Raw genomic sequence first — 26,646 nt, forward strand, 5'->3', positions numbered from 1 at the left:
CAGCATAGGGAAGAGTTGGGGTTTCAGCAGCTTCAAGGGGCTGCAGACAACATTTGAACCCACAAATGGCCTCACCTCATCATGCCACAAGGTCAGCACAGGGAAGAGTTGGGGTTCCAGCAGCTTCAGGGGGACTGTAGCCAACGTTTGAGCCCACAAATGGCCTCAACTCATCAAGCCACAAGCTCAGCATAAGGAGGAGTTGGGGGTTCAAGCAGCTCCAAGGGGCTGCAGACAACATTTAAACCCACAAATGGCCTCAACTTATCATGCCACAAGCTCAGCATAAGGAAGAGTTGGGGCTCCAGCAGCTTCAGGTCACTGCATACAACGTTTGAGGCCAGAAATGGCCTCAACTCACCCAGGCAGAGGCTCAGATCTCTGCACTGAGTGCCAAGGTGCAAAGACCCAGCTCAAGCCTCCACAAGTGTTTCTCCTTCAGCAAAGCCTGGATGACAATAGAGGTACCACAGACACCCAGGAGATCAATTTCAGGCAGGACAGGGAAACCCCTGCCACATGCCACACACACACCAGGCTAAGACAGCTGTAACACCTGAGCCTTGGAGAAGCATTTCAGCTGTTTCTGGGATATTAAGGGCTTTGGGGGGGGTGGGAGGGTTGGATGCCATGGCTGCCCAGCCTTACCACGGTTGCTGTAGTTGTGGGTGTCCATGAAGGACAGCCCCAGGCGCTCGTCCTCCTGCAGCGTGCTCTGGTCGGTGAAGCTCCTGTCGATGGCACTCATCATGTGAGTCTTCTCCTGGCGGTAGTTAATGGTTGCTTTGGTCATGTTGACAGGCTTCCTGCAGGGGGGTGCAAAGGGGAAGAAGAGGAAGAAGCAGACATAAGCAAGGCTGGCCTGATGGTGATGTGAGAACTGTCCCCCAGAGCTACCGGGCTGGGATAGTTCCAGGGGGGGCAGGTTGGATTGTTTCTGCCAGTGATCATTGAGCTTTGGTTTTCTGGTGCCCCAAGTCAGTCACAGCCCCACAGAGATCATCCTTTGCTGGCTGCAGCAGCTCCAGCTGCTTGTCCTCACTGTTCCCTCCCCAAAATGCCCAGGGACATTCAGGAGTGCTCCTTGGGCAAGTGGAGGCTCTGCCCAGCTGGCACAACAGAGGGCAGCCCCAGCTCTCCCCTAGTCCCTTTCCTTCAGGCACTACCCACCTGTCACCCCACCCCTCCTCACTGCAACATGGACCCTCCAACACACCCCATGCATCACTGTGCTGCACAGCACCAGTACAAGAAGCAGAAGAAAGACAAGGACTTGTTGGAATCATAGAATTCTTTAAGTTGGAAAAGACCTTTGAGATCATTTAGTCCAAGACTTAACTCAGCTCTGCCAGGTCATCACTAAACCATGGCCCTCTGCACCACATCTCCACAGTTCTGAAACCCCTCCAGGGATGGAGGATTCCACCACTGCCTTGGGCAGCCTGGGCCAGGGCTGACCAACCCTTTTGGGGAAGAAATTGTTCCTCATGTCCAACCCAAACCTCCCCTGGGGAAACTTTATACTGCTTCCTCTCATCCTGTCCCTTGTTCCTTAGGAGGAGACCAACCCCCACGTGGCTCCAACTTCCTTTCAGGGAGTTGTAGAGAGCCAGAAGGTCTCCCCTCAGCCTCTTTTTGTCCAGGCTGAACAACCCCAGGTCCCTCAGTTACTCATCAGACTTGCTCTCCAGACCCTTCACCAGATTCATTGTCCATTTGAGCAGGTCCAGTGGCCACAGCAATGATGGGAGGGCTGGAAGCCCTCTGCTGTGAGGACAGGTCAAGAAAGTTGGGGTTGTTTGGCCGGGAGAAGAGAAGGGCTCCAAGGAGACCTTCTGGTGGCCTTCCAGTGCTTAAAGGGACTGATCAGAAAGCTGAGGACAGGCTTTTGAGCAGGGCCTGTTACAGGACAAGGGAGGATGGTGTGAACCAAAAGAGTAAGATTCAGACTGGACAGAAAGAAGAAACCTTTGACACTGAGGGTGATGAGAGACTGTCCCAGGTTGCCCAGAGAGGTGGGAGGTGCCCTGTCCATGGAACCATCCCAAGTGAGGCTGGCTGGGGCTCTGAGCAACCTGCTCTAGTTGCAATGTCTCTGCTGACTGCAGGGAGGTTGGACTGGATGCCTTTTAAAGGTCTCTTCCGACCCAAACCATTCCACGATTCTAAACCCATGCCTGGGAGCCAAATCCATCCCAAAGCACAGGCTGGACCCCTGACTGACATGTGTTCAGCACCCCCCAGGGAGGCTTATTTTCCCCTCTGCACCTAGGGTGGGCTTCTTCCCCACCAGGCACCTAATGAAGATGCAGGGAAAGCCCAGCAGCTCTCGCTGGAACAGAACCTCATACCCTAAATTCGAGACATTTAGACAAAAAAAAAAAGAAAATCCCTGACTGATTTGTTTTTGAGGCAGCATCCCAGAAGCCTGAGCAGGGATTAAACCAGAGGAAGGCTGAAGAGGAGACGATCTGAGCCTATGTCAGCATCTCAGTGGGGCCAGGACACTGCAAGATGCTGCCAAAATCCAGAATTCATCCCGGAGTCACAGACCCTTTTCCTTTAAGTCTCTCAGCAGTGTTATTATCCCCGAGCCAAAGAAGCCCTTAAAATGTACTCAGCAGCAGAGAAAAGGACTTGGTGGAGCAGCAGGGCGAGGGGAGGAAGGGTGAAGGAGACAGAGAATGACAATTACTTACGGGTAATAGGAATAAGAATAGTAGTTCCTCCTGGCAAGCGTGCAAACAAAGAGAACAGCAAAAAATTGCATAAGCAGCTTTTCTCCAGCACAGGGAGGGGGGGAAGGGGGGTGTTAGGGGTAACTCAGCTGCTGGAAAATTAAATGCACCAGAAGGAAACCTGGTTCCTTGTTTGCATCTGGAGGTTGTTTATTCCAGGCAGGAGCTGGTGTCCCAGCGGTAGAGCTGCCCACAGGGTGCCCAAGCTCACAGGGTCCCCCCCAACATAGGTGGTGGGGTGTCCATGGTACCCACATCCAAGAGGTTATTCCACAATTTGAAGTCTGAACAGCAAATGTGGCCAAAATTGAGGGAGCTGCTTAGGGGGTAGGCTCAGCTGCAGGAAATTAAATGCACCAGAAGGAAACCTGGTTCCTTGTTTACATCTGGAGGTTGTTGATTCCAGGCAGGAGTTAGTGTCCCAGCAGCAGAGCCCAAGCACCAGCTTGTAGGGTACCCTCCATTGTCCATGGTACCCTCATCCAAGAGGTTATTCCACATTTTTTAAGCCTGAACAGCCAATGTGGCCAAAATGGAGGGAGCTGCTTAGGGGCCAGGCAATCCCAGTGTGGAAAATGGGGTGAGGACATCTCTTAGAGGTGAGCACATTCTGCTGCTGCATTTCCACTCCACCACATCAGTGTTTTTCCAACAGCAAAGTGCTCTGGAGGAGATTTATGAGCTCTTCCCAGCTTCCCAACAGCCCCACATTCAGGGCCCTTGACACCAGGTTCTGATTTGTACCTCTGGTTTGCCCTTCAGCAGGATCACCCTGGGATGCTGAAGCCAAGCTGCTCTTCCTCCTGCCCCACAGCACTGGCAGTGGGAATGGAGCAGCCACACTGGTGGCTTCCCATCCACACCAGCACTCTGAAAACACACCAGGACTGCAGGTCCTTGCCCCACCAGATTCACAGACTGCACAGGGTTGGAAGGGACTCTCAAAGGTCCTCTTGTCCAAGCCCCCTGCAGACAGCAGGGACACCTCCAACTCGATCAGGCTGCCCAGGGCCACAGCAAGTCAGGGACGGATCTGATGCCACACAGCTGGGCAGCAGCAGGCAGGGAGCCAGGAGCCAGTCCCAGAGCCCTCACAGGGATCCTCCAGCCTCACTCCTCAGTGTTAAGCAGCAAAGAATCCTTTCAGGCTGAACGGAGCCATCAAGAGCTCTGCAGATTTACAGGAGGCTGAGGCTGTGCCCTGCTATTTTTCTCTCCCTCCAGCTATTCACGTTCCTTCCTCCCATCACCCTGAGCCCTGCACGGGGAAGGCCTTTAATGGCTGCCCTTCCTCCCCTGCTCTAACAGCCCCCCCAGCTCAGCTCAGCACAGCCTCCAGCCCCGTGTAAGAAGCAGCTTTCCAGGGCACTGAGCCCAACTGAAAAGCAGCAGCCGCATCCCCAGTGCTCCTGGGGATGAGTGTCCCAAAAAGCCCTCACCCTCCTCCCTCCCACCCCACTGAGCTGCCTGAGTGAAAGCTCATCCTGATGGCCATGGCTGCAGCTACACCAGCAAGCAGAGGGTGGGAGAGCAGTCTGGGGGTTCCCCAGAGACTGTCAGCCCTGGGAAAACCTCCCCTCCAGTGTGCACCCAAATTTCAGCCTCCCACATAGAGCCAGCTGGAGGCTCTCAGCCAGGGATCCCTCACATGTCACTGGTGGTTCCCCAATTAAACAAGCCCAGGATGAGGCAGGACAGTCTGAGCACCTGCACCCCAAGGTGGGCAGCCACCAGCAGCCCCCTGCCCCATCCAGGACAAGAGCTGGACTACCCAGGTATTTCAGCAGGACACACTGCACCATATTCCAGGCAAGAGCCATGGATGGAAATTGTTTCCTGGCCATCACCCCAGAATTGAGCATTCCCAGGGCTCTGCTCCCTCCTTGCCATCTCAGCAGGGCTCATCAGAGCAAAAATGCCTTTCCCTCCTCCCTGTCTGCAGGAATGCTGGCAGGATGCAATGGAACTCACACAGCCCCATCCCTAACCCACCCCAACAGCAGCTACCAGCACGAGCAGACCCCAGACAGCAACGTTCACAGGGCTGGATCCAAGGCAGCAGGGAGACCCAGAGACAACATCTCAGGGCTGATCAAGCTGATTTGCGTAATTTTGAGCTGGAGGGGTGCAGGGCTGCACACCCCAAGGTCCACCAGCTGAGGGAAAGCTCACAGGATGGGGACAATCAGACTCAGCACCAGCCCAGGGCCCCTCTGAGGTCCTGGTCAGAAGCACTTCCATCAATGAAGTATTGACAGAGCAGCACAAAGCCAGGAAGCAGCAGGAAGAGGCAAAGGATTGAAAACTACAGGGGAGATGGACAGTAGCACAAAGCTCCAGAGCCCCAAGGGCAAAGGGACAGCCCTTGGACTTTGCTCCTTGGACCCCAGCATCCACAGAGCCTCCTGACCATGCCTGGAGTCACTGGAGGAGGAAGGCACCGTGCCTGGGGGCGATGCAGGAGCGCAGGGAGGCACAGCTCAAGGGAGGGTTTGGAGCCTGCCCAGCACAGCACTCTCAGCACCAGCAACTCCCACTTAGCACTGGGGTGGTGGAGAAGTGCTGAGCTGAGAGGAGGGCCCAGAGGCAGGCACCAGCCCCCAGGGCAGCTCTCCTTACCCTTTCCGAATGACGATGATGATGGCTCCCAGGAGGATGATCAGGACAATCAGCCCTCCAGCACAGATGCCCAGGATCAGGCCCATCTCCTCCGAGTGCTGGGAAACCTCCAAGGGACGTTTGGTCTCTTTGCAGGCAGCTGCCAGGGGACAAGGAGAGGCAGGAAGGATCAACACACAGCTCCAGGAAAACACTGGGATTTGTCCCATGGGATGCTCCTTGGACCCTTTATTTCACTGAGGTGTTACAGGGCTCTGCAGTGCCATGCCATGACCATGGGCAAGTCTCTTTCTCAGCTCTCATGAGGTATGATGTTCCCTTTGTGCCACCCTTCATCATGCCCAGCCTAACCTTGTCCATCCCTGGATTCAGCCCCCAGCACCACCAACTCCAGCCTCCCACTCCCACCACCCCCACAGTAACAGTAGGAAGAGGAAAAACTCAACCATGAGAAATACAGAATCACAGAACCACCATGGTCAGAAAAGACCTCTAAGACCATCAAACCCAACCATTACCTAACCCTACCAAGGCCACTACTACATCCTGTCCTTGAGCACCATACCCAGATGTCAAGGACAGTGAGAACAAAGAGCTTGGAAGGGGCTGGTTATGGTTGGAGTCAATGATCTTAAGATCTTTTCCAACCAGGCAATCCTATGATTCTATGAAAACATTAAGCACATCCCAGCCACCACCAGCACTGGTAACAAGACCCCCCCAGCATTACCCTGAACACCAGAGTGGCTGCAGGCTGGGATCCACAGCCTGTTTGGGATCACTCCAGCTGGGATCTGGAGGACTCACCTTTGCGAGCAATCCGGACACAGTTCAGCCGAGTTTCCTACGGAGGAAAAAAAGGAGGATCAGTGTGGGAGGAGCATCCCAGTGCTCCCCACTCCCAGAGAGGCTGGGTGGACCCAAGGCTGCTCCATTGATGCTTTGACCCCCAAATGGAAGGAGTTGGTACGTGATTTGTGCTGCTGAGCCAAAAGAGTTCCTGGGGACACACACACCAAGAGATGCTGCTGAAGGAGCTGTCCCCAGCATGCCCAAAACCAACATCCACTAGGTTAAGCCAAGGGTCCTGACACAGAGGAAATGGTAAAGCTGAAGATCATCAAAGGAAGAAGCCAGGACACACAGCAGAGCTGCAGGTCACCACTGTGTCACCAGCTACAGCTAAAACACTTCCAGGTCATCCTTCAGAGCTTCATGAGGTTGTTTTTCATCAGTCCAAGTTTTCAAGCCCCAGTTCCAATGCTCTGTGCATCCTGCCAAGGCTGCTACAAGACCTTCCAGCTCAGGTCTCCAACAGTTTAAAGGATCCACATTTTTAGGGATGGGTTCAGCTAAAATCTTGATTTTTCCATGCATCCAACTTCAGTTGCAAAAAAAAAAAAAACACTGCTCTGGCTGGATTGCCTTCTTCCCTCAGCATCCTCCAGCCTCTCAGGACACCAGGGCTGGCAATGCTGCTTCAGCCACCCTTGGCCAGAGACCTGCCCAGGGCAGAACCAGCTCCAGCACTGCTCTCCCCGAGGTCACCAGCTCTTGCTTCTTGTGCTTCTCGCTCCATCTGGCACAACCACCATCCAGCTTGCTTGCAATGTCTGACAGCAGCCAGCACAAATCCATTGCCTCCCAGCAGGAAGCCTCTAAACCAGCCTCAAACCACCATCCAGCAGCACCCAAGCGAGGCCAGAGTCCAGCTCCTCCCTGTCCCTCTGGGCTCTAATCACAACTCAGTGAGGTGTGAACCATCCTGGAGCTGAGAAACTGATTCACAACCCAGCACCCTTCCGGAAAGATGGAGCTCTGCAGGATGAGCATGCTGCAGCAGTCCTGCTGCTTCACCTTCACAGCTCATCCTGCCCAGGGTGGGATGGGAGCTGTTGGAGCAGGTGAAGCTGAAAAGCATCCTCAGGGGATCCTGGTGGTCCTGCCACTCATCTCAGTTCACCAGAATAGACAGCAGCAGGCAAGGAGAGGACAGCCCAGGAACTCAGCAGCTTCCCTGCAGCAGCTTCTGTGGCAGCCGCAGCTCCCAGTAACACACAGACAGCTCTTGTGCCCAAATGGTCCTTTTCCACCCCAGCACCAGCCCCAGGAAGGTGGTCTCCCCAGCACTGGTGATGGTTAGAGTCCTGGCCAGTACCATAGTGAGTGGTGAATGCTGGGCTCCTCCATCCCCAGAACCAGCAAGGGGACAGGCACAGTCCAGGGGTGCTGGGAGGACTGGGGACACACACTGGTGATCCCAGGTAAGGGTGGCCTGAAGCACCAGCTACTCTGAGGCAGGACACTGGGTGTGAGCCCAGGATGGAGCCCAAGAGAAGGGCTTCTGCCATTTTTTCTCACCCCCACCCCAGACCCCAGCTGGCTCCAGCCTGATCCAAACATGGACCCCAGGCACCCCTCCAGCGGATGGAGCAGGGTCCCACAGCTACTCACCCCCTTGAGGTTGCTCATGGCTTGGAAGTAGATGAGATAGGCCTTCTTGGGCTCCAGAGGTGGGTTCCAGTAGCCACTGTAGGTCTGGTTGTCCCCCACAGTGAAGGGTTTGGCCTCGGTGAGGCTGCTGGCAGGCAGCTCAGCCCCAAAGTAGTGGACGGAGCCCCGGGAGACGGCGTCGTCGAAGGTGAGCGGCACCGGGAAGCACTCCTGGCCAGGCAGCTCCCGCTTCAGCCTCCGGGGCCGCTCCTCTTCCACAATCACCTGGTAGGTGCTGGTGAGGGCCAGGCACAGGTGAGCTTTAGAAAAAGGATGCTCCTGCCCTTCCCTGGGTGCTTGACCCCCACCATCCATGCTGTGTCCCCCTAGCTGGGAAGGGTCAGCTGCTCACTTGGCCCCAGTGTCCCTGATGGGAGCCCCTCTGCCCTGTGGAGGGGTCTGCTCCTCCCCCAGCCCCAGGCATACCTGATGGGAGCCCCTCTGCCCTGTGGAGGGGTCTGACCCAGGCATACCTGATGGGAGCCCCTCTGCCCTGTGGAGGGGTCTGCTCCTCCCCCAGCCCCAGGCATACCTGATGGGAGCCCCTCTGCCCTGTGGAGGGGTCTGCTCCTCCCCCAGCCCCAGGCATACCTGATGGGAGCCCTGTGCCCTGTGGAGGGGTCTGCTCCTTGCTCAGCCCCAGGCATACCTGATGGGAGCCCCTCTGCCCTGTGGAGGGGTCTGACCCAGGCATACCTGATGGGAGCCCTCTGCCCTGTGGAGGGGTCTGCTCCTTGCTCAGCCCCAGGCATACCTGATGGGAGCCCTGTGCCCTGTGGAGGGGTCTGACCCAGGCATACCTGATGGGAGCCCCTCTGCCCTGCGCGGGCCGCAGCAGCACGGTGATGGTGCTCTCCGACTCGCCCAGCGGTGAGGGCATGTCCCCGTAGTCGAAGGTGGGAGCTGCAAAGGGAGCAGGGGTGAGTCCTGGTCCCTGGGGATCTGCCTGGGGCTGCACGTTTTCTGCTGGGAGAAACTGAGGCACAAGCAGCCCTGCCTGTAGCAAAGCATCACCAAACGGTGTCCTGTGAACCATTCCAAATACCAAAAGCCCTCAAGGTCTTGGACAAGTGTTAGAGTTACAGAAGGAAGAGGACCCCTGGGTGTGTGCTGAGGAGGGGTAGCACACAATCATGCAGTCATAGAATTGTTTTGGCTGGAAAAGACCTCCAAGTCCAAGCTTCAACCTAAGAGCACCAAGACCATTAAACCACATCCCCAAGTGCCATGGCCACACATTTCTCCAACACCTCCATGGACAGCGACTCCACCACCACCCTGGGCAACCTGTTCTAGTGCCTGACCAATCAACACCAGTCTGGTCAAGGGGAGGAGATGAGAGCAGAATCCAGCCTCAGAAGGACCCAAACGATCCAGCCTCAAGATGCATCCTGGGGACAGCACCACTACATTGCCTCTCACAATGAGCATGAGCGCCATGGCCAGGGCAGAAGTACTCCCTAAGCAGTCCAGCAGCACCCCGAGATCAAGGTGGGGAATCCCAATCATGCCTGGCATGTCCCTGTCGTTCCCAAGCCATCACTAGCTGCTGCTGAGCTCTGGCTTGTCAGACTTTGCCATTTCAGTTGTCCCATCAGGGCTCCTCTCAGCCCATTTGCTGAGGCGAACAGCAAAGCCATGGACAAGAGCAGACAGCTGGAAGGGAGGCTCATTACCAACCCCAATGTGCTGGGCTGGTCAGACTGCCAGCTGGGGACCCACACTCAGGGTGTACCAATGGGACCCTCCCTTGTCTCCACAGCAGTGTGCCAATAGGACCCTCCCTTGTCCCCACAGCGGTGTGTACTGATGGGATCCTTCCCTTGTTCCCACAGCAGTGTGTACTGACGGGATCCTTCCCTTGTTCCCACAGCAGTGTGTACTGATGGATCCTCCTTGTCCCACAGCATGTGTACTGATGGATCCTTCCCTTGTCCCCACAGCAGTGTGTACTGATGGGATCCTTCCCTTGTTCCCACAGCAGTGTGTACTGATGGGATCCTCCTGTCCCACAGCGGTGTGTACTGATGGGATCCTTCCCTTGTTCCCACAGCAGTGTGTACTGATGGGATCCTTCCCTTGTCCCCACAGCAGTGTGTACTGATGGGATCCTTCCCTTGTCCCCACAGCAGTGTGTACTGATGGGATCCTTCCTTTGTTCCCACAGCAGTGTGTACTGATGGGATCCTTCCCTTGTTCCCACAGCAGTGTGTACTGATGGGATCCTTCCCTTGTTCCCACAGCAGTGTGTACTGATGGGATCCTTCCCTTGTCCCCACAGCATGTGTACTGGGACTCCTGTCCACAGCAGTGTGTACTGATGGGATCCTTCCCTTGTCCCCACAGCAGTGTGTACTGATGGGATCCTTCCCTTGTTCCCACAGCAGTGTGCACTGATGGGATCCTTCCCTTGTCCCCACAGCAGTGTGTACTGATGGGATCCTTCCCTTGTTCCCACAGCAGCGTGTACTGATGGGATCCTTCCCTTGTTCCCACAGCAGCGTGTACTGATGGGATCCTCCCTTGTCCCCATACTCAGGGTGTACCAATGGGGCCTTCCCTTGTCCCCACAGCAGTGTGCACTGATGGGACCCCTCCTGGACTTGGTAGGTCTGATGGCACAGCTGCCACCACGACCAGCATCTTTCAGCAGCAGCATCCAGCCCCCAGAGTCGACAGGAAAGCACCAGAGACTCCAGCACTGCCATCAGAGCTGCGCAGTGGGGAAGCTCCAGCAGGAAGCCCGAAGGAACCTACCGGAGATGTTGGTGGTGATCTCGGTGAGGGCTGTCTGGCCGAAGCCCTTGCCGGTGCGGGCCCGGACCGAGAAGAGGTAGGTGGTGCCAGGGTGGAGGTTGGAGAAGACGTGGTAGGTCTCGTTGCGCAGCTTGGAGACGGTGCGGCGCGGGCCGGGCACGTTGACCGCCGGGTCGGAGGACTCGATGCTCTGGTAGCTGATCTGCAGGGACAGGGCAGAGCATCACCAGCAGCCAGGGAGAGGGGAGAGAGCCTGCAGCTGGGCAAGGAAGGGCTTAAAGGGATGAATTCGGAGCAGAGGATGGTGGTGAAACCCGGAAGGCAGATGGGGTTCTGGGGTGCATCAAAGCAGAAGGGCATTGGAAGAGCCATTGCTGGGTGACGCTGGTGACACAAAATCAGGACTCCCAGCAGGGGCAGACCCTGCCAGCAGGGGGATGAACACAGGCTGGATCCATGCTCCAAACAAAAGGCTCAAGGCTAGCAGTTGCCCAAGATCCCCCCTTCTACATCCCCCTTGATGGGACCCTCCCTTGTCCCCACACTCAGGGTGTACCAATGGGACCCTCCCTTGTCCCCACAGCAGGCTGTACCAATGGGACCCTCCCTTGTCCCCACAGCAGTGTATCAACAGGTCCTCCCTTGTCCCTACACTCAGGGTGTACCAATGGGACCCTCTCTTGTCCCCACACTCAGGGTGTACCAATGGGACCCTCCCTTGTCCCCACAGCAGGCTGTACCAATGGGACCCTCCCTTGTCCCCACACTCAGGGTGTACCAATGGGACCCTCCCTTGTCCCCACAGCAGTGTACCAATGGGACCCTCCCTTGTCCCCACACTCAGGGTGTACCAATGGGACCCTCCCTTGTCCCCAAAGCAGAGTGTACCAATGGGACCCTCCCTTGTCCCCACAGCAGTGTACCAATGGGACCCTCCCTTGTCCCCAAAGCAGAGTGTACCAATGGGACCCTCCCTTGTCCCCACAGCAGGCTGTACCTCGTACTGTGTGATGAGGCCGTTGGGCTCCACTGGCTCCTCCCACTTCAGGAATATCATGTCCTCCAGAGGGGTGAAGGTGAGGGACTCAGAGGCAATGCCACCAGGCACTGGGGAAGGAAGGGGGACATGCTTGGATGAGGCAATAAAACCCAGCTAGAAGGAGAGACCCTCCAAAAACCCTCTCCAGGTGGCTGCAGCAGCTCTCCCTGGTGACCAAGGCACCACGTCCCCTCTACCAGGTCATCCAGTTCCGGCACACCATCCCAGGAAGACACTTCCCAGGCTGATGATATTGCTGCTGTGCTGCTGGGCCTACAAGTGCCCCCCAGTTTCTGAGAGCACAGCATGCACCACCACTGGCCAAGCACACCTGCACCCACCAGCGAGGGGACGGAACAAAACAATTGCCTATTCATGGATTCATAGGAGTGTTTTGCTTGGAAAAGCCTTCACAAAGTCAAATCATCAACCTAACACCACCGTGGCCATTAAACCCTGTCCCAGAGTGCCATGGCCACAGGTTTCTTCAACACCTCCAGGCATGGTGACTCCACCACCTCCCTTGGCAGCCTGTTCCAATCCCTGACCACTCTTGCAGCAAAGAAATTTTTCCTAATCTCCAACCTAAACCTCTCCTGGCACAATTTCAGACCATTTCCTTTCATGCTGTCACCTGATACCAGGGAAAAGAGGCCAATCCCCACCTCACTCCAACTTCCTTCCAGAGAGTTGTAGAGAGCAATGAGTCTCTCAGCCTCCTTTTCTCCAGGCTGAACACCCCTAGTTCCCTCAGCTGCTCCTCACCAGCCCTGTTCTCCAGACCCTCCACCAGCTTTGTTGTCCTTCTCTGGACACACTCCAGCACCCAAAACTGAACCCAGTATTCAAGGTGTGGCTTCACCAGTGCCCAATCCAGAGGCATGATCATATCCCTACTCCCACCCAAGACCAAATCCGTGTCCAGCCCCAAGTTCAATCCAAGGGGAAGCCACAAGCCCTGGTTGATCACAGCACAGGGGAGAGCAGCTGGAAAGAGCACAGCAAAACCACTTCTGGAGCTGCTGTATTAATGTTGCCTAAGAAAACAGCTGGAGCAGCCCCAGCAGAGTGAGAACAGCTGGAACTGTTACAGCTGGAGAACAAAGCACTAGGAGCAAGAAGCTGCCTGCCCCAGGGCAGGAGGCTCAGGGCTGGGGATGCTCAATTCAGGCTTCAGAGATGAAAGCTGGATCTGAAAACTCTCCAAGCTCTGCTCCAGCCCTGCAGGTTGTGCTTTTTCCAGCCTGGGACCCAGGAGCAATGCCCAGTGCACAGACCAGAGTGGCATGTTGCAGTGGGTGCCAAATGGGGGTGGGTCCCACTCAGGAAGATTTGATGGCAGGCTTCTGCTCAGGGGCCATGCAGGGCTCTGGAGCTGACCAGATCCTTTGCAATTATCCAATTTTTCTGCCTTAATTGCTGCTTCTTGATGCTGAAAAGTGCATCAGAGATTAATTATCATCTCCAGAGAGGGGGCATCCACAACCTCCCTGGGCAACCTGTTCCAGTGTCATCATTTTGAGGGGGGCAAGGCAGCTCCCTGCCAGGACTCCGAGGAGAAAGCTCTGAGGAGACCTTATTGTGGCCTTCCAGTATCTGAAGAGGGCCTCCAGGAAAGCTGGGGAGGGACTTTTTAGGGTGTCAGGTCTAGGACTAGGGGGAGTGGGACAAAACTAGAAATAGGTAGATTCAGATTGGCTTTTAGGAAGAAGTTTTTCACCATGAGGGTAGTGAGACACTGGAAGAGGTTGCCAAGGGAGGTGTTGGAAGCCTCATCCCTGGAGGTTTTTGCAGCCAGACTGGATGTGGCTGTGAGCAACCTGCTCTAGTGTGAGGTGTCCCTGCCCACAGCAGCAGGGGTTGGAACTGGCTGATCCTTGAGGTCCCTTCCAACCCTGACAGTTCTAGGATTCTACGACTCACCGTCCTCATCCGTCTGGAATATCACCTCCTTGCCTTCCTTGCGGCCCTCGGGGTTGGAGAGGATGAGCTTGACGTGGATGTTCTTGTAGGGCAGGAGGTTTTTGATGGTGTAGTGGTTGGTGTTCCGCTCCATCTTGACGCACTCCCGGAAGGTCTGGTTGTGGCCGGAGCCCAGCAGGTAGCGGTAGCAGAGCGAGATGCTGTAGGTGTGGCAGCGAGTCAGGTTGTACCCCAGCGGCTCCCACTGCAGAGTCAGCTGCCTGGACTGGATTTCGGAGAAAGCCAAACCCTTGGGGGCTCTCATGGGCTCTGCAGGGGAAGAGAGGTGAGGAGAGATGAGTTGCGAAGCAAAACGTCTCCTGGGGTTGTGTCTGTTCGCAGGGAAAGGAATACTGGGTCCAGTTTTGAGCTTCCCAGTTGAGACAGAGAACTACTGGAGAGAACGCAGTGGAGGCCATAGAGATGCTGAGGGGCCTGGAGCGTCTCTGTGAGGAGGAAAGGCTGAGAGCCCTAGGGCTGTTGAGCCTGGAGAAGAGAAGCCCCAGAGGGGATCTGAGCAAAGCTCAGCAAGAGCTAAATGGTAGAAGGCAAGAAGATAGGATATCAGGTAGTGACAGGACTGGGGGGAATGGAATAAAGCTGGAAGTGGGGAGATTCAGGCTGGACGTAAGGAAGAAGTTCTTCACCATGAGAGTGGCAAGACCCTGGAATGGGTTGTCCAGGGAGGTGGTTGAGGCCCCATCCCTGGAGGTGTTTGCAGCCAGGCTGGATGAGGCTCTGGCCAGCCTGCTGTAGTGTGAGGTGTCCCTGCCCATGGCAGGGGGGTTGGAACTGGCTGAGCCTTGTGGTGCCTTCCAACCCTGACTGATTCTATGATTCTAAGATGGGGCCAGACTCTTTTCAGTGGTGCCCAGGGATGGGACAAGGGGCAGTGGACACCAAATGGAACCCAGAAGGTTCCATCTGAACAGGAGGGGAAACTTCTTTGGTGTGAGGGTGCTCGAGGCCTGGAGCAGGCTGCCCAGAGAGGTTGTGAAGTCTGAAGAGATTCCAAACCCTGGCCATTGTCATCCTGGGCAAGCTGCTGTGGGTGCCCCTGCTTGAGCAGGGGGGTTGGACTGGATGACGCCCAGAGGTCCCTTCCAATCCTCACCATGCTGCCTGCAGGGCAGTTGGAGCAGACACCCTTTAAGATCCTTCCAACCCGAAGAGCTCCGTGACTCTGTGACTCACCTGCACACTTGGTGCGGCTGATGAGGGGTGGCCCTGGTTTGCCGGTGCCCCCCTCGCCGGGCCGGGTGAGCAGGACGCTGATCTCGTACTCCGTGTCCGGGTCCAGGTGCCAGAGCTTGTAGGTCTGCATGTTGACAGCGTGCACCTCCGACCAGGGCCCCGAGGTCATGCGGTACTCGATCTCCTTGCGCACGATGGGGCCGTCACCGATGATGGAGTTGGTGTTGAGCTGGATGATGAGGTAGGTGGAGCCAGCCCGGAGCAGCTGCGGGGGTGCAATGGGTGTGGGGGGCTCTGGAAGAGAGCAGAGAAGGGGCAGGTGCAGCATCCTGCTCCAGAAGCAGCTCCACAGCATCCCCAGCCCTGCAGCCACTGGCACGTCTCCAGCTCCCAGCGTTTTGTTCTGTTTTTCCACTAGCTGCAGTCAACCACAACATCTCTTCCCAAACACACCCAACCCAACAGCTTCCCAGTGCAGAGCACAGGACAAACCCAGATGCCCTGCCCAGAGGACATGGGGATGGACACCAAAGTATGGGAGGGTAACCCTCAGCCTTTACAGGTCAGCCCATGCCCTCTATCACTTTTACTGAGGCTTTAATTGCTGCAGCAGGGTTTCATCTGATCAAACCTTAATTATCTTTGTAAGGTATGAGACTGCCCAGCATGGTGCTGCACAGTTTCACCATCATTAATTAACTCCCACCTACTGCAATCAAAAAAGGAACAATCTGAAGGCCACCAGGAAAGGCAGGTTCCTGCTTTTATGCTGAACCACCCATGCATTAAAACCCCACCACCCCGAGGGTCCCACCTTCCTCTTCCTCTGCAAAGAGTGGAGCAGAAATAGCCCAACCCAGAAACCCAGCAAGCAGCAGCAAGTCACTCACCTTTCACGATGAGCTCAGCAAAGTTGGAGACCCCTGAGCCCCGGCTGGACTGAGTGACACAGCGGTAGAGGTCCTGCTCCTCCTTGGACACCTCGTCCAGCTGGAAGGTGGCCAGGAAGCGCCGGTGGCTGATGTGCTTCACAGAGGCAGCAGGGACCACCTCACCACTCTGCCTCTGCCCCATGGGGAGAGAGAAGATGTCAGCAGCAGGCACAGCATGGCACTGGATGAGGGACTCTGCTGGGTCACAAACTGGCTGGGTGGTAGGGTCCAAAGAGTGGTGGGGAGTGGAGTTAAATCCAGTCGTGGCTCAAGTCACAGTGGTGGCCAAGCCAGGTGGTTGAGGCTCCATCCCTGGAGGTGTTTAAGGCCAGGCTGGATGAGGCTCTGGCCAGTCTGATCTTGTGTGAGGTGTCCCTGGCAATGGCAGGGGGGTTGGAACTGGCTGATCCTTGTGGTCCCTTCCAACCCTGACTGATTCTATGATTCTATGAAATGGACTCAAGTTGCACCATGGGAAGTTTAGGTTGGACAGCAGAAACAATTTCTTCCCCAGAAGGGTTATCAAAGCCTGGCCCAGGCTGTCCAGGGAAGCGGTGGATTCCCCATCCCTGGAGGGGTTTCAAAGCCATGGAGACGTGCTGCTGAGGGCCATGGTTTAGTGGTGACCTGGCAGTGCTGGGCGAACCTTTGGACTGGATGATCTGAAAGACCTCTTCCAACCAAAACAATTCTGTGATTCTATGACCCAAAGCCCCCAAACATGTCCTCAAATGACACCTGCATAGAAGTGTGGAGGACCTGCCCTTCTCCTTGCTGCCCAGTGTGGTTTTGTCCCAAAACAGCGTCACAGAGGCACTGCAGAAGTAACAGCCATATGGGGTTGCTGGTGGAGATGTTGGTTTCACCACTGCCACTGCTCACCTGCATGAGGAACCTCTCGGCCTCGGCAGCCTTGCCAGCAGCCACGCACTGGAAGGTTGCATTCTGCCCTGCGTTGACCTCCACATCACCCAGGCGGGAGAAGTGTGGTGCTTTGGCTGCCAGGGAACACACACAAGGGCACTGCTGTCAACAGCCCACCACAGCCCACTGGGATGATGCCCCAAAAGTACCCAGGAGATGGAGTTCTACCAGCCCAAGTGACAACAGGACACCCAGGTGACACCAGGCTGCACTATGACAGGATTAGAGGGAATGGAGCAAAACGTGAAATGGATAGATTCAGATTGGATGTTAGGAAGAAGTTCTTCCCCATGAGGGTGGTGAGACACTGGAACAGGTTGCCCAGGGAGGTGGTGGAAGTCTCATCCCTGGAGGTTTTTGCAGCCAGGCTGGATGTGGCTCTGAGCAACCTGCTGTAGTGTGAGGTGTCCCTGCCCATGGCAGGGGAGTTGGAACTGGATGAGCCTTGAGGACCCTTCCAACCCCAACAATTCTACGAGTCTATGATCCATCAGCTCTCCCCAGTGGTCCATCCCAATGAACACCCTCTCCAAACCCTGCTGCCCAGCTCAACTCAGCACCACCTACCACCACCCCACCCACTCCCCAGCATCCCCTGACACTCACAGCAGGGATAATTCAGCAGCAAAATGTCATCCAAGCCAAGGTAACCTTTGCGCTCGCTGGAGACCACCGCCTCGAAGAGCACCTGTGGCACAAAGAGAGGGTCAGCCACTGCTGGGGAGCCAGGTGACCCAAGGGAAGTCCATGTCAGGCAAGAGAGGGCCCTGCTGGGACTGAGCCTGGGGAAGAGAAGACTCCAGGGGGACCTTAGAGCTGCCTTCCAATACCTGAAGGGATCCCCCAGAAAGGCTGCAGAGGGACTGTGCATGAAGGTATCTAGAGACAGGACAAGGGGGAATGGTTTGAAGCTGAGGGAGAGCAGGGTTAGACTGGAGCTGAGGAAGAAGTTCTACAGTATGAGGGTGGTGAGACTATGGAATAGGTCGCTCAGGAAGGCTGTGGATGCCTCCCTTGGGGTGTCCAAAGCCAGGCTGGATGAGGCCTTGAGCCTAGCTGAGAGATGTCCCTGCCCATGGTGGGGATGTTGGAGGAGATGATTAAGGAAATTCTTCTCCCTCTCTACTCTGCCCTGCTGAGACCACACCTGGAACGCTGAGTCCAGTCTTGGGCTCCCCAGTTCAAGAAAGACAGAGAACTGCTGGAGAGAATCCAAGGGAGAGCCAGGAGGATGCTTAGGGGACTTGAGCATCTCCCCTGTGAAGAGAGACTGAGAGCCCTGGGGATGTTTAGTGTGGAGAAGAGAAGACTGAGAGGGGATCTGATCAATGTCTATCAATAGCTGAGGGGTGGGGGGCAAGTGGAGGGGACCAGGCTCTTTTGGGTGGTGTGAAATAATGAGACAAGGAACAACAGGTACAAGCTTGAACAGAGAAGATTTCACTTCAACATGAGGAGAAACTTCTTTACAGTGAGGGTGACAGAGCCCTGGAACAGGCTGCCCAGGGGGGTTGTGGAGTCTCCTTCTCTGGAGGCTTTCCAAACCCACCTGGATGCATTCCTGTGCAGACTCCCCTGGGTGATCCTGCTCTGGCAGGGGGGTTGGACCTGATGATCTCTGAGGTCCCTTCCATCCCAAAGCACTCTGAGCTGACTCCACGACTCACCTGGTACTCGCTGGGCCAGAACAAGCTGACAGCCAGCTCAGCCTGGTGCCACTGGCGGCCATGGGAGCCGGAGGCGTTCCAGACGGCGCTGCCCGGCGGGGCGCCGGTGACGCGGACGTAGGCGCTGAGGGTGCCGGGGCTGTGGCCGTCGCGGCTGTACATGAAGTAGCTGAACTGCAGGCAGTGAGTGTCGTTCTCGCTCAGCGCCGCCAGCAGCAGCTGAGCTCTCTGCCCCGCGCCGTGCTGCGACGAGTTCACCACCAGGTAGGAGCCTGCGGCGCGAGGGAGAATCACAGAGCCACAGAATCGATCAAGCAGGTTGGAAAAGACCTCAGAGATCATCAAGTCCAACCTGTTACCTAACACCCAGCACCTCCTGGCAACTAACCCATGGCTCCAAGTGCCACATCCAAGCTTGTTTTGAACACCTCCAGGGATGGCGACTCCACCACCTCCCTGGGCAGCACATTCCATGGCAAATTACTCTTGCTGGGAAGAACTTTCTCCTCACCTCCAGCCTAAACTTCCCCTGGCACAGCTTGAGACTGTGTCCTCTTGTTCTGCTGCTGGTTGCCTGGGAGAAGAGCCCAACCCCCACCTGGCTACAACCTCCCTTCAGGTAGCTGTAGACAGCAATGAGGTCTCCCCTGAGCCTCCTCTTCTCCAGGCTGAACACCCCCAGCTCCCTCAGCCTCTCCTCACAGGGCTGTGCTCCAGACCCCTCCCCAGCCTTGTTGCCCTTCTCTGGACATGTTCAAGTATCTCAATGTCCTTCTTAAATTGAGGAGCCCAGAACTGGACACAGTACTCAACGTGTGGTCTAACCAGTGCTGAGCACAGGGCAGAATGAGTTCCCTGTTCCTGCTGGCCACACTATTCCTGATGCAGACCAGGATGCCATTGGCCTTCTTGGCCACCTGGGCACACTGCTGGCTCCTGTTCAGGGGAGGGAGAGAGCATGGAATGATCCCCCCTGGCTCCACAGCTGGTGGGCAGTACAGGACAGGAGCAAGAGACATAGCATGAAGTCAGGGCCAGATACCAGTTTGGGCAGCAGTAGGACACCAAAACCTGGCTGCTGGGCAAGGAGGGAAGGATCAGTTCCACTCTCCCCAGGATAAAGTGGTCTCCCAAGGATGCTTGGGTCAGTAGCAGCTTCAATGCCCCAGAGACCCTCCACCTACTTTCCTTTAATGCTCCCAGCTTCAGCTGTGCCCATGTCACCTCCCTAAGCAGTTCATTTCCATTCCCATCCCCTCAGGCAACTTACCACCCAGCTGTCCCCCAGACTGAACTGCACTCAGCAGATGCTCTGAAGGAGGGAAAAAAGCCCTTTGTGGTTTAAAGAGCAGCAGCACTGCAGCTCTCCAGGATTCTGGGATGTCAGCACAGCAGCTTTTGGGACTGTTGGCCCCAAAACTGGCTTCCCACCTTCCCTACCACCAGCAGCTGCTGATACCCCACATCCCATCACCCCAAATCACCAGCACCCAAACAGGAGTCCCAGTGCTTGCCCCAGTGCAACCCCAAAGCTGTACTTACAGGGCAGACAGAATAAAAATCTCAAAGGGGATCCCAAAGGCAGCAACATTCCCTGCCCCATGTGCTGCAGCCCAGGTGATCCAGAGGGAGGAGGGGGGATGCAGGAGAGGAGGTGCAGGAGAGGAGGTGCAGGAGGAGAGGTGCAGGAGAGGAGATGCAGGAGAGGAGATGCAGGAGAGGAGATGCAGGAGAGGAGATGCAGGAGAGGAGATGCAGGAGAGGAGATGCAGGAGAGGAGATGCAGGAGAGGAGATGCAGGAGAGAGATGCAGGAGGGGGGATACAGTAGTCCAGCTCTTCACAGCAACTCCCAGAGCTCTCTGACATAGTCTTGAAGCAGAGACACAGGATGGGTGGGAAGCTGCCCTACCAAACCTGCATTCTCCCTCTTGCATCCTCCTCATCCCCAAAGGCAAGGGGATCATTAATATCCCTTCCATTTTAATAACAGCTGAAGCTGTAAGTAACAAAGCTGGGCCATTTATTCCACTCTACCCTTGTTTTCCTGACAGTAGGCACTCAATTATTAATAGCTTTCACCACTGGTTAATTTGAAGGAATCCAGGCACCTCCCTCCCACCGCTGCCAGCACCGAGGAAAGCCTAATGAAGGCAGCAGAGGATGGGGGGCAACCATCCATCTCCCTCCAGCATTTGGGAGCTGCACCAGGGGTAACCCCAAAAGGCCTCAAAGGACCCCAGAAACACCCAGGGGGTCACAGGATGAGCTGGGGAGACAGTGCAGGGTACCACAGAGCATCCTTCAGGGATGGGAGCTGGGAGAGAGGAAAGCACCACAAAGCAGAATTGTCACCGCGTGGCTGCTCCACGCTGCCTCCAGGCAGATATTGGGGGTGAAATAAAAGGGTAACAATTTATTTTCTCGGAGTTGAGCACATTTCACTGGCAGAGGGGAAAGCACTATGTCTATATTCCTTCTCTTGTTTTTTTTTCCCCTCTCTTTTCCCCCAGCAAAATCCTTCCTGCTCTAACATCACGGCTCCGTTCGATCCAGGCGACGGCAGCACGGAGAGCAAACACCAACCCTCCCCATGCCACGGAGAGCAAACACCAACCCTCCCAAAAGCCACCTCCACCTGCTCAACCTGCTGAGCTCTCACTGGCAAACACAGCCCCTTCCTTCTCCCTCCCCTCCTTTTCAAAACAAGAACCCAGAGAACCAAAATAAAAAGAGCAAGACTAAAATTAACCCAGTGATGGGTTGTGCTAGAAGATGGAGAACATCCACCAAGGTCATCCAGGACCCAAGGGGCACCAATGGGTGGCAACGTGCCCATGTATCACTCCTCTGGCAGGGCTTCCCCCATGTGCCATTTCCCTCCCCTCAATTTTCTCCCCAGTGTTGCTGCATCGTTAAAAGCAGCTCCCACCACTTGCTTTCGTGCTAATTATATCCTCCTCCCCCATAAGTGACTGGGCCCAGCTTCAGCTGCAAGCCCAGGGTATAGGTTGGGATTTTTTTAAAAGCAGGAGGGATTTGTCTTCATGCTGAGGTGCTGCATCTGCCCTGGAGTGCTGCATCCCACACTACAGCATCCCCAAGGTCCTGGGACAGGCAGCTCCTTGCAGAGGTGGCTGGAGGCTACAAACACAGATTGCATCAGGTTGGAAGGGACCCTCAAAGGTCATCTTGTCCAACCCCCCTGCAGTCAGCAGGAACACCTCCAACTAGATCAGGCTGCCCAGAGCCACATCAAGTCCCTCAGCAGCTTCTGTTGGTTTGGCTTTTATTCCAGAGGACATTCTTGGGTTTCAGTCAGGTTTTTTGGTTGTTATTCTTTAATGCACCCCAATACAGTGGCACCACAGCCTCACCTGGAGGTGGTGGGAACAGCCAACTGGTGACAAAAGGGTGGCAGCCTCCATTCACCCTGCAGGACACAGTCCCACCACAGGTCACCAACTTGCTCCTCACTGGCCTCTCAATCCTTTTGGGGTGCAGCCAAGGGTCAAAGGGGTTGCACAGTCCCAAGCCCCTCAGCCTTTCTTCACAAGAGAGATGTTCCAGTCCCCTAATCATCTTTCTAGCCCTCTGCTGTACCCTCTCAAGCAGTTCTCTGTCCTTGAACTGGATCCAGTACTTCAGATGTGGCCTCATCAGGGCAGGGTAGAGGAGGGGAGAACCTCCCTTGACCTGCTGGCCACACTCTTCTTGATGTACCCCAGGATGCCAGTGGCTTCTTGGCCCCAAGGGCACATTGCTGGCTCATGGTCATGCTGTTGTCCACCAGGACTCCCAAGGTCTTTTTTCACAGAGCTGCTCTCCACCACTTTTGTTACACAAAAGCTGAGGCTGAGGGTTGAGCTGCAGAACCAGCCCAGAGGGGCTATGCACAGAGATCCTCACACCCCTCCCAGCAGAGTCCTCATGTGTGAGTCCTCCAGCCAAATATTCCCACTTTGGGGACCATCAGCCCTTCTTTGGGATTCCAGTGAGGTCTTTCAGGATAACTCCAATAACCTTCTTAGCCATCAACTAGACAGCAACAAGCTCCCACGGATGTTCTCCCTAGCTTGGAGCAGCTCTTCCCACATGCTGCCCTTCCCACCAATCCTGCATCCCTCTGGGAACAAGCCCAAACAGCCAAGCAAGCCGAGGAGGGAAGCACCCACTCCCCCACCTCCACTTCCCTGTCTCGCCAGGGTTCTTCCTCCTACAGAACCACCAAGAGATAAAAATAAACCTAAGAAAAAAACACAAAAATCCCAAACCCCCAACAATGGAAGCTGTGTGAGAAGGCAGCACCAGGAGGGATGACAGCAGAAGGCGGCACTGCCAGCCGAGGGGTGCCAGGGGACCAGCTCTGCCTCCAACAGCATCTGCCTCTGGGAAATCACTCTGGAAGATGAAGCCCTGATGATGCTTCCTCCTCCTCCTCCTCCTCCTCCTCCTCCTCCTCTGCTAGATCTTCTCAACACATCAGAGCCAGCACAGGAATGAAGCAACCACTCCCTGCTTCTACACCGAGCCCCCAGGACAAGAATCTTCTGGAGGAGTTCCACCACCAACAGCTGATCTGCCACCACCACAGGGTATGGGTTAGTGGCCATGGTGGTGTTGGGTTGATGGTTGGACTTGCTGGTCTTTGAGGGCTTTTCCAGCCTTCATGATTCTGTGATTCCATGATGCTGGTGCAGACACAGGGATGGTGCAGCCTCCTGCCTGCCTTACCTGGCTCCCTGCTACAGCTCCTGCAGAAAGAAAGAGCTGGAAAGATCAGGATGGCAAGGAGGGAGAGGCCTTTAGGTGCAAAAGAGACAAGTCAAGAAAGGAAGAGAGGTGAAAAAATGAAAACAAAGTGAGCAAAAAGCAAGAAGAAAAGAGGGATGGCAAGGTAGAGGCGGGTGGCCAGCAGCCAGCATCTGCTCCAATAAATCCTACGCTCCCTGAACCTGGCTGGTCTCCAACAAAAACTCATTTTAATCTGAGACCACGAGACTCCTTTGGAAAGTGCTCCCTGGAGAGGTGCTGCAAAATACTCCTCACCCACTGAGCTGCTGGGGAGGGGGAGAGCAGGAGGGGAACACAGCTCCCCACCAGGGTAAAACTGCACAAAAATGGGGTTCCTGCACCCACTGGGTGCCCCAAGACCAGGAGCAAACATCATTGAGCCTCTCTTAGAGCAGCTATGGGGATGAGCATCCCTTTGGTGTCACCATCAGGGATGAATGCTCTTCCCAGAGGCTGAGCCCTGTGATGCTCCATGCTCACAGCATCCCATCTCAGCTGGTCACATCCACTTCCCCAGCATCTCTGGAGCTTGTTTCTTCAGCTCTGCATCATTAAATCCCCATCTCGGGGTGCTTTGGGACATGGCTTTAATGACCATGGTTGAAGGCTGGACTCCATGATCTCAAAGATCTCTTCCAGCTGCAACAATTCTATGATTCCTTCCTCAAGCAGAGCAAGCTGCCCCATTCCACCCTGCCCCTTCAGCCCCCTGCAAGCCCCCAAGCTTCAAACTCCACCAGGTTTGAAATTACAGCTGAAAAAACAAGCAGAAAACCTAACTAATTACAGGCTCAAAACCCTTCATCAGGAGGCACCTCAATCCCCAGCTCATCTTCTCTCTTCTCTGCCCTCAGGCAGCCCCCCCAGGACACCCACAAATTAAGAGGGTTCTGTTTAAAGCAATTATTTGGAAAATCATCAAGGGAGGAGCAGGGAACTGTCAGCAGGTTAAGGGTTGTTCTGCACTTGCTCAGGACATGCCAGCAGGGATGGGGAAGGAAGGAAAAGGCAGTGGGAAGGGGGAGAAGGTAAAGGAAGAGGAGAGTTAGTGGAGGGGAAAAGCCAAATTAAGCCCTGGCACGAACAAGGCAGAAGACAAACAGCCAGAGAGGCAGATTGATGGAGCAGTAAAGAGTTTTCTGTAAAGCTTTCAATAAAGTTTTGATTAAAACTAAGTCATTTTCACTGTCCAGCTCTAAAGCAGCTCTCCTGCTTCTGCCCAGCATCAGTACCAGGGCCAGGCAGGAGTCAGTGGTCCCAAAAACAAGGAGCATCCCGAGCCTGGAGTATCCTGCAGAGCAAACAGGCACAGGGACCACTCAAGATGGGCACAGCAGGACATGGTGTGGAGCTAGGAGAGAGCAAAGTCCTGAGGTGCCACCCAGGCATGGTGGCCATGCCAGCCCCATGGGAGCTCCCCACTGGCAGTGCTCCCTGAGTCTGGTCATCATAGAAGCCCAGCATGGTGGGGTTGGAAGGGACCCCTGGAGATCATCCAGTCCAACCCCTTGCTAAAGCAGGGCACCCACAGCAGCTTGCCCAGGATCACAATGGCCAGGGGGGGGTTGGAATCTCTCTAGACAAGGAGACTCCACAACCACTCTGGGCAGCCTGCTCCAGGGCTCCAGCACCCTCACAGCAAGGAATTTTCTCCTTAGGTTCAAGAGAAACCTCCTGGGTTCCAGTTTGTGCCCATTTCCCAGAGAACAGCTAGGCCCAGAAAATAACAAAAAAGGGGTTAAAAGCAGGAAAAGTTAAAAAATATAAGAAAGTCTCTTGGTGTTTTCCTCCTTATAGCTACTGACACTCTGAAGATGTCTCCAACTTCCACCCATGAGCCCTTCCCCACACTTTGAAGAGCCAGAAAGACCTTTCCATCCCCATTTCCACACCTCCCAGAGATGGGAATTTCTCACAAGACCCCAGACCTGCAGAAGCAGCAGGAGCTGGCACAGCAGCAAGGACAGAGCCAGCAGTGGTTGCAGATCCTGGGCATGCAGAGTGGCTCCAAAGATGCCCCTTGATGACTGGATCTGGGCACAGCCTGGCTGGCACAACAGATGGGGAATTTGGCATCGCCAGAGATGCTTCCCAGACCTATGGGAAGCGTGGGAAGCTGAGCTGCTGCCATCCCACTGCCACAGGCAGGGAGATGCCAGGTGGAGGGAACATCCCCAACACAGCCCCTAGCCAGGGACAGCAACCACAGCCATAGGAGAGGTCATGTGCAGAGGGAGAAAAGCTGCAGATCTTGGGTTTCCACCCCAAAAATGCACACCTGGCCCGTCTGCAAGCTTCCCATGGCTTGGGGGTGATGTGAGGCTGCCCACAGCAGTGCCACAGGGCTCAGAGGCAGCCTCAGCCACCCCATGGCCCTGTGCTCACTGTGCTGTTACAAAGCCTCCTCTCACAGCAGCAGCAGAGCCCCACGGTCCCTGCCCCCAGGTGCCACCCAGGGCCCTGCAGCATCCTGCCTGGCTGTGCTGAGGGCCGACCCAGCTCACTGCACCTCCCTGGTGGGCACCGCAGCACCCTGCCCACGCTGCCAAGGACAAGCCAGCCCTAAACCCCTGCAGGAATTCAACCAGGAGAAGCCCCACGGTCCAGCTGTGGGGCACAGGAGCAGGGGGAGGGCTGGGGCCAGAGGGGACAAGCATGGCCCCTGAGGGAGCAGGACTCACCGTGGGGCAGGTCAGCGGTCAGGTGCGGCACCATGTAGCTGCGGATGAGCTCCCACTCGAAGTCATCGTCCTCTCCCTGGCTGTACTCACACTGGTTGGGGTCACTGTCCTCCTCGAAGGTGCAGCCAGCTGTGGGGAGAGAGAGACTCATCAGCCCCCACTGACACACCCGGCATGGTGTGCTGTCCCCTGAAACACGAGGGGACCTCCAGCAGCCCCCCCCATGTGCACCTGTGAGCCAGGGCATGGTCCTGGCTGCTGCTAATCCCCCAGCTCTCCCCTTCAGCTCCCCCATCAGTGAAAGGAGCTGGCAGGTCTCAGCCACCGGAGCAGGACAACCACAGGGGTTGGTCACCAAAGCAGGGGCTTCACCCAAGAAACAAGCACTCAGCTGAGGTGGCCACAAAAGAAGGCTCCTGCAAAAATCCTGCTTTGCCCTCAGCCCTGCACCTGGTTTGACTTTGAGCTCTCAGGGGTCCATCCACTGCCTGGCACAACAGAGACAGGACCTCCAAGAACCCGCAGCAATCACACCCCTACTAATGCAGCACTGCTCTCCCTCCCTCCCCCCAGATGTGGGATGGCACTTCTGAGCCCTTTGATTTATCTCTTGGGGGTCTGGAGTTGGTTTTTAGCCTTTGCAAAGAGCAAGGGTGAAATAAAGACCAAGATGCCACTTGTCCCCCACAGAGCAGCCATGGAGACAGCACACTGAGACACCAGCCAGCCCCACATCCAGCCCTGTATCCTGTATCCAGCTCCCCTTATCCTGCATCCAGCCTCTCATCCCACATCCAGCCCCTCCATCTCACATCCAACCTCCCCAGCCTGCATCCAGCCCCCTGAC

The 26,646-nt window shown here is 55.7% G+C and overlaps 1 protein-coding gene across 1 annotated transcript in view; it reads right to left on the reverse strand.

Moving 5' to 3' along the window:
• PTPRU (protein tyrosine phosphatase receptor type U) overlaps positions 1 to 25,975 on the reverse strand; it is a 59,073-nt gene extending 33,098 nt beyond the window's left edge. The window contains exons 1-16 of the mRNA XM_054395180.1: positions 25,969 to 25,975; positions 25,800 to 25,928; positions 18,326 to 18,597; positions 17,265 to 17,346; positions 16,617 to 16,732; positions 15,693 to 15,867; positions 14,803 to 15,096; positions 13,570 to 13,878; positions 11,605 to 11,714; positions 10,608 to 10,809; positions 8,651 to 8,753; positions 7,812 to 8,085; positions 6,165 to 6,201; positions 5,358 to 5,496; positions 2,700 to 2,729; positions 649 to 806 (exon numbers count right to left, since the gene is read on the reverse strand). Of these exons, the coding sequence (XP_054251155.1) occupies positions 649 to 806; positions 2,700 to 2,729; positions 5,358 to 5,496; positions 6,165 to 6,201; positions 7,812 to 8,085; positions 8,651 to 8,753; positions 10,608 to 10,809; positions 11,605 to 11,714; positions 13,570 to 13,878; positions 14,803 to 15,096; positions 15,693 to 15,867; positions 16,617 to 16,732; positions 17,265 to 17,346; positions 18,326 to 18,597; positions 25,800 to 25,928; positions 25,969 to 25,975 (2,437 nt within the window). The remainder of the gene's footprint in view (positions 1 to 648; positions 807 to 2,699; positions 2,730 to 5,357; positions 5,497 to 6,164; positions 6,202 to 7,811; positions 8,086 to 8,650; positions 8,754 to 10,607; positions 10,810 to 11,604; positions 11,715 to 13,569; positions 13,879 to 14,802; positions 15,097 to 15,692; positions 15,868 to 16,616; positions 16,733 to 17,264; positions 17,347 to 18,325; positions 18,598 to 25,799; positions 25,929 to 25,968) is intronic.
• Between the last annotated feature and the right edge of the window lie 671 nt (positions 25,976 to 26,646).

This window comes from Indicator indicator, chromosome 33, assembly GCF_027791375.1.
Source record: "Indicator indicator isolate 239-I01 chromosome 33, UM_Iind_1.1, whole genome shotgun sequence".
Taxonomy (NCBI): domain Eukaryota; kingdom Metazoa; phylum Chordata; class Aves; order Piciformes; family Indicatoridae; genus Indicator; species Indicator indicator.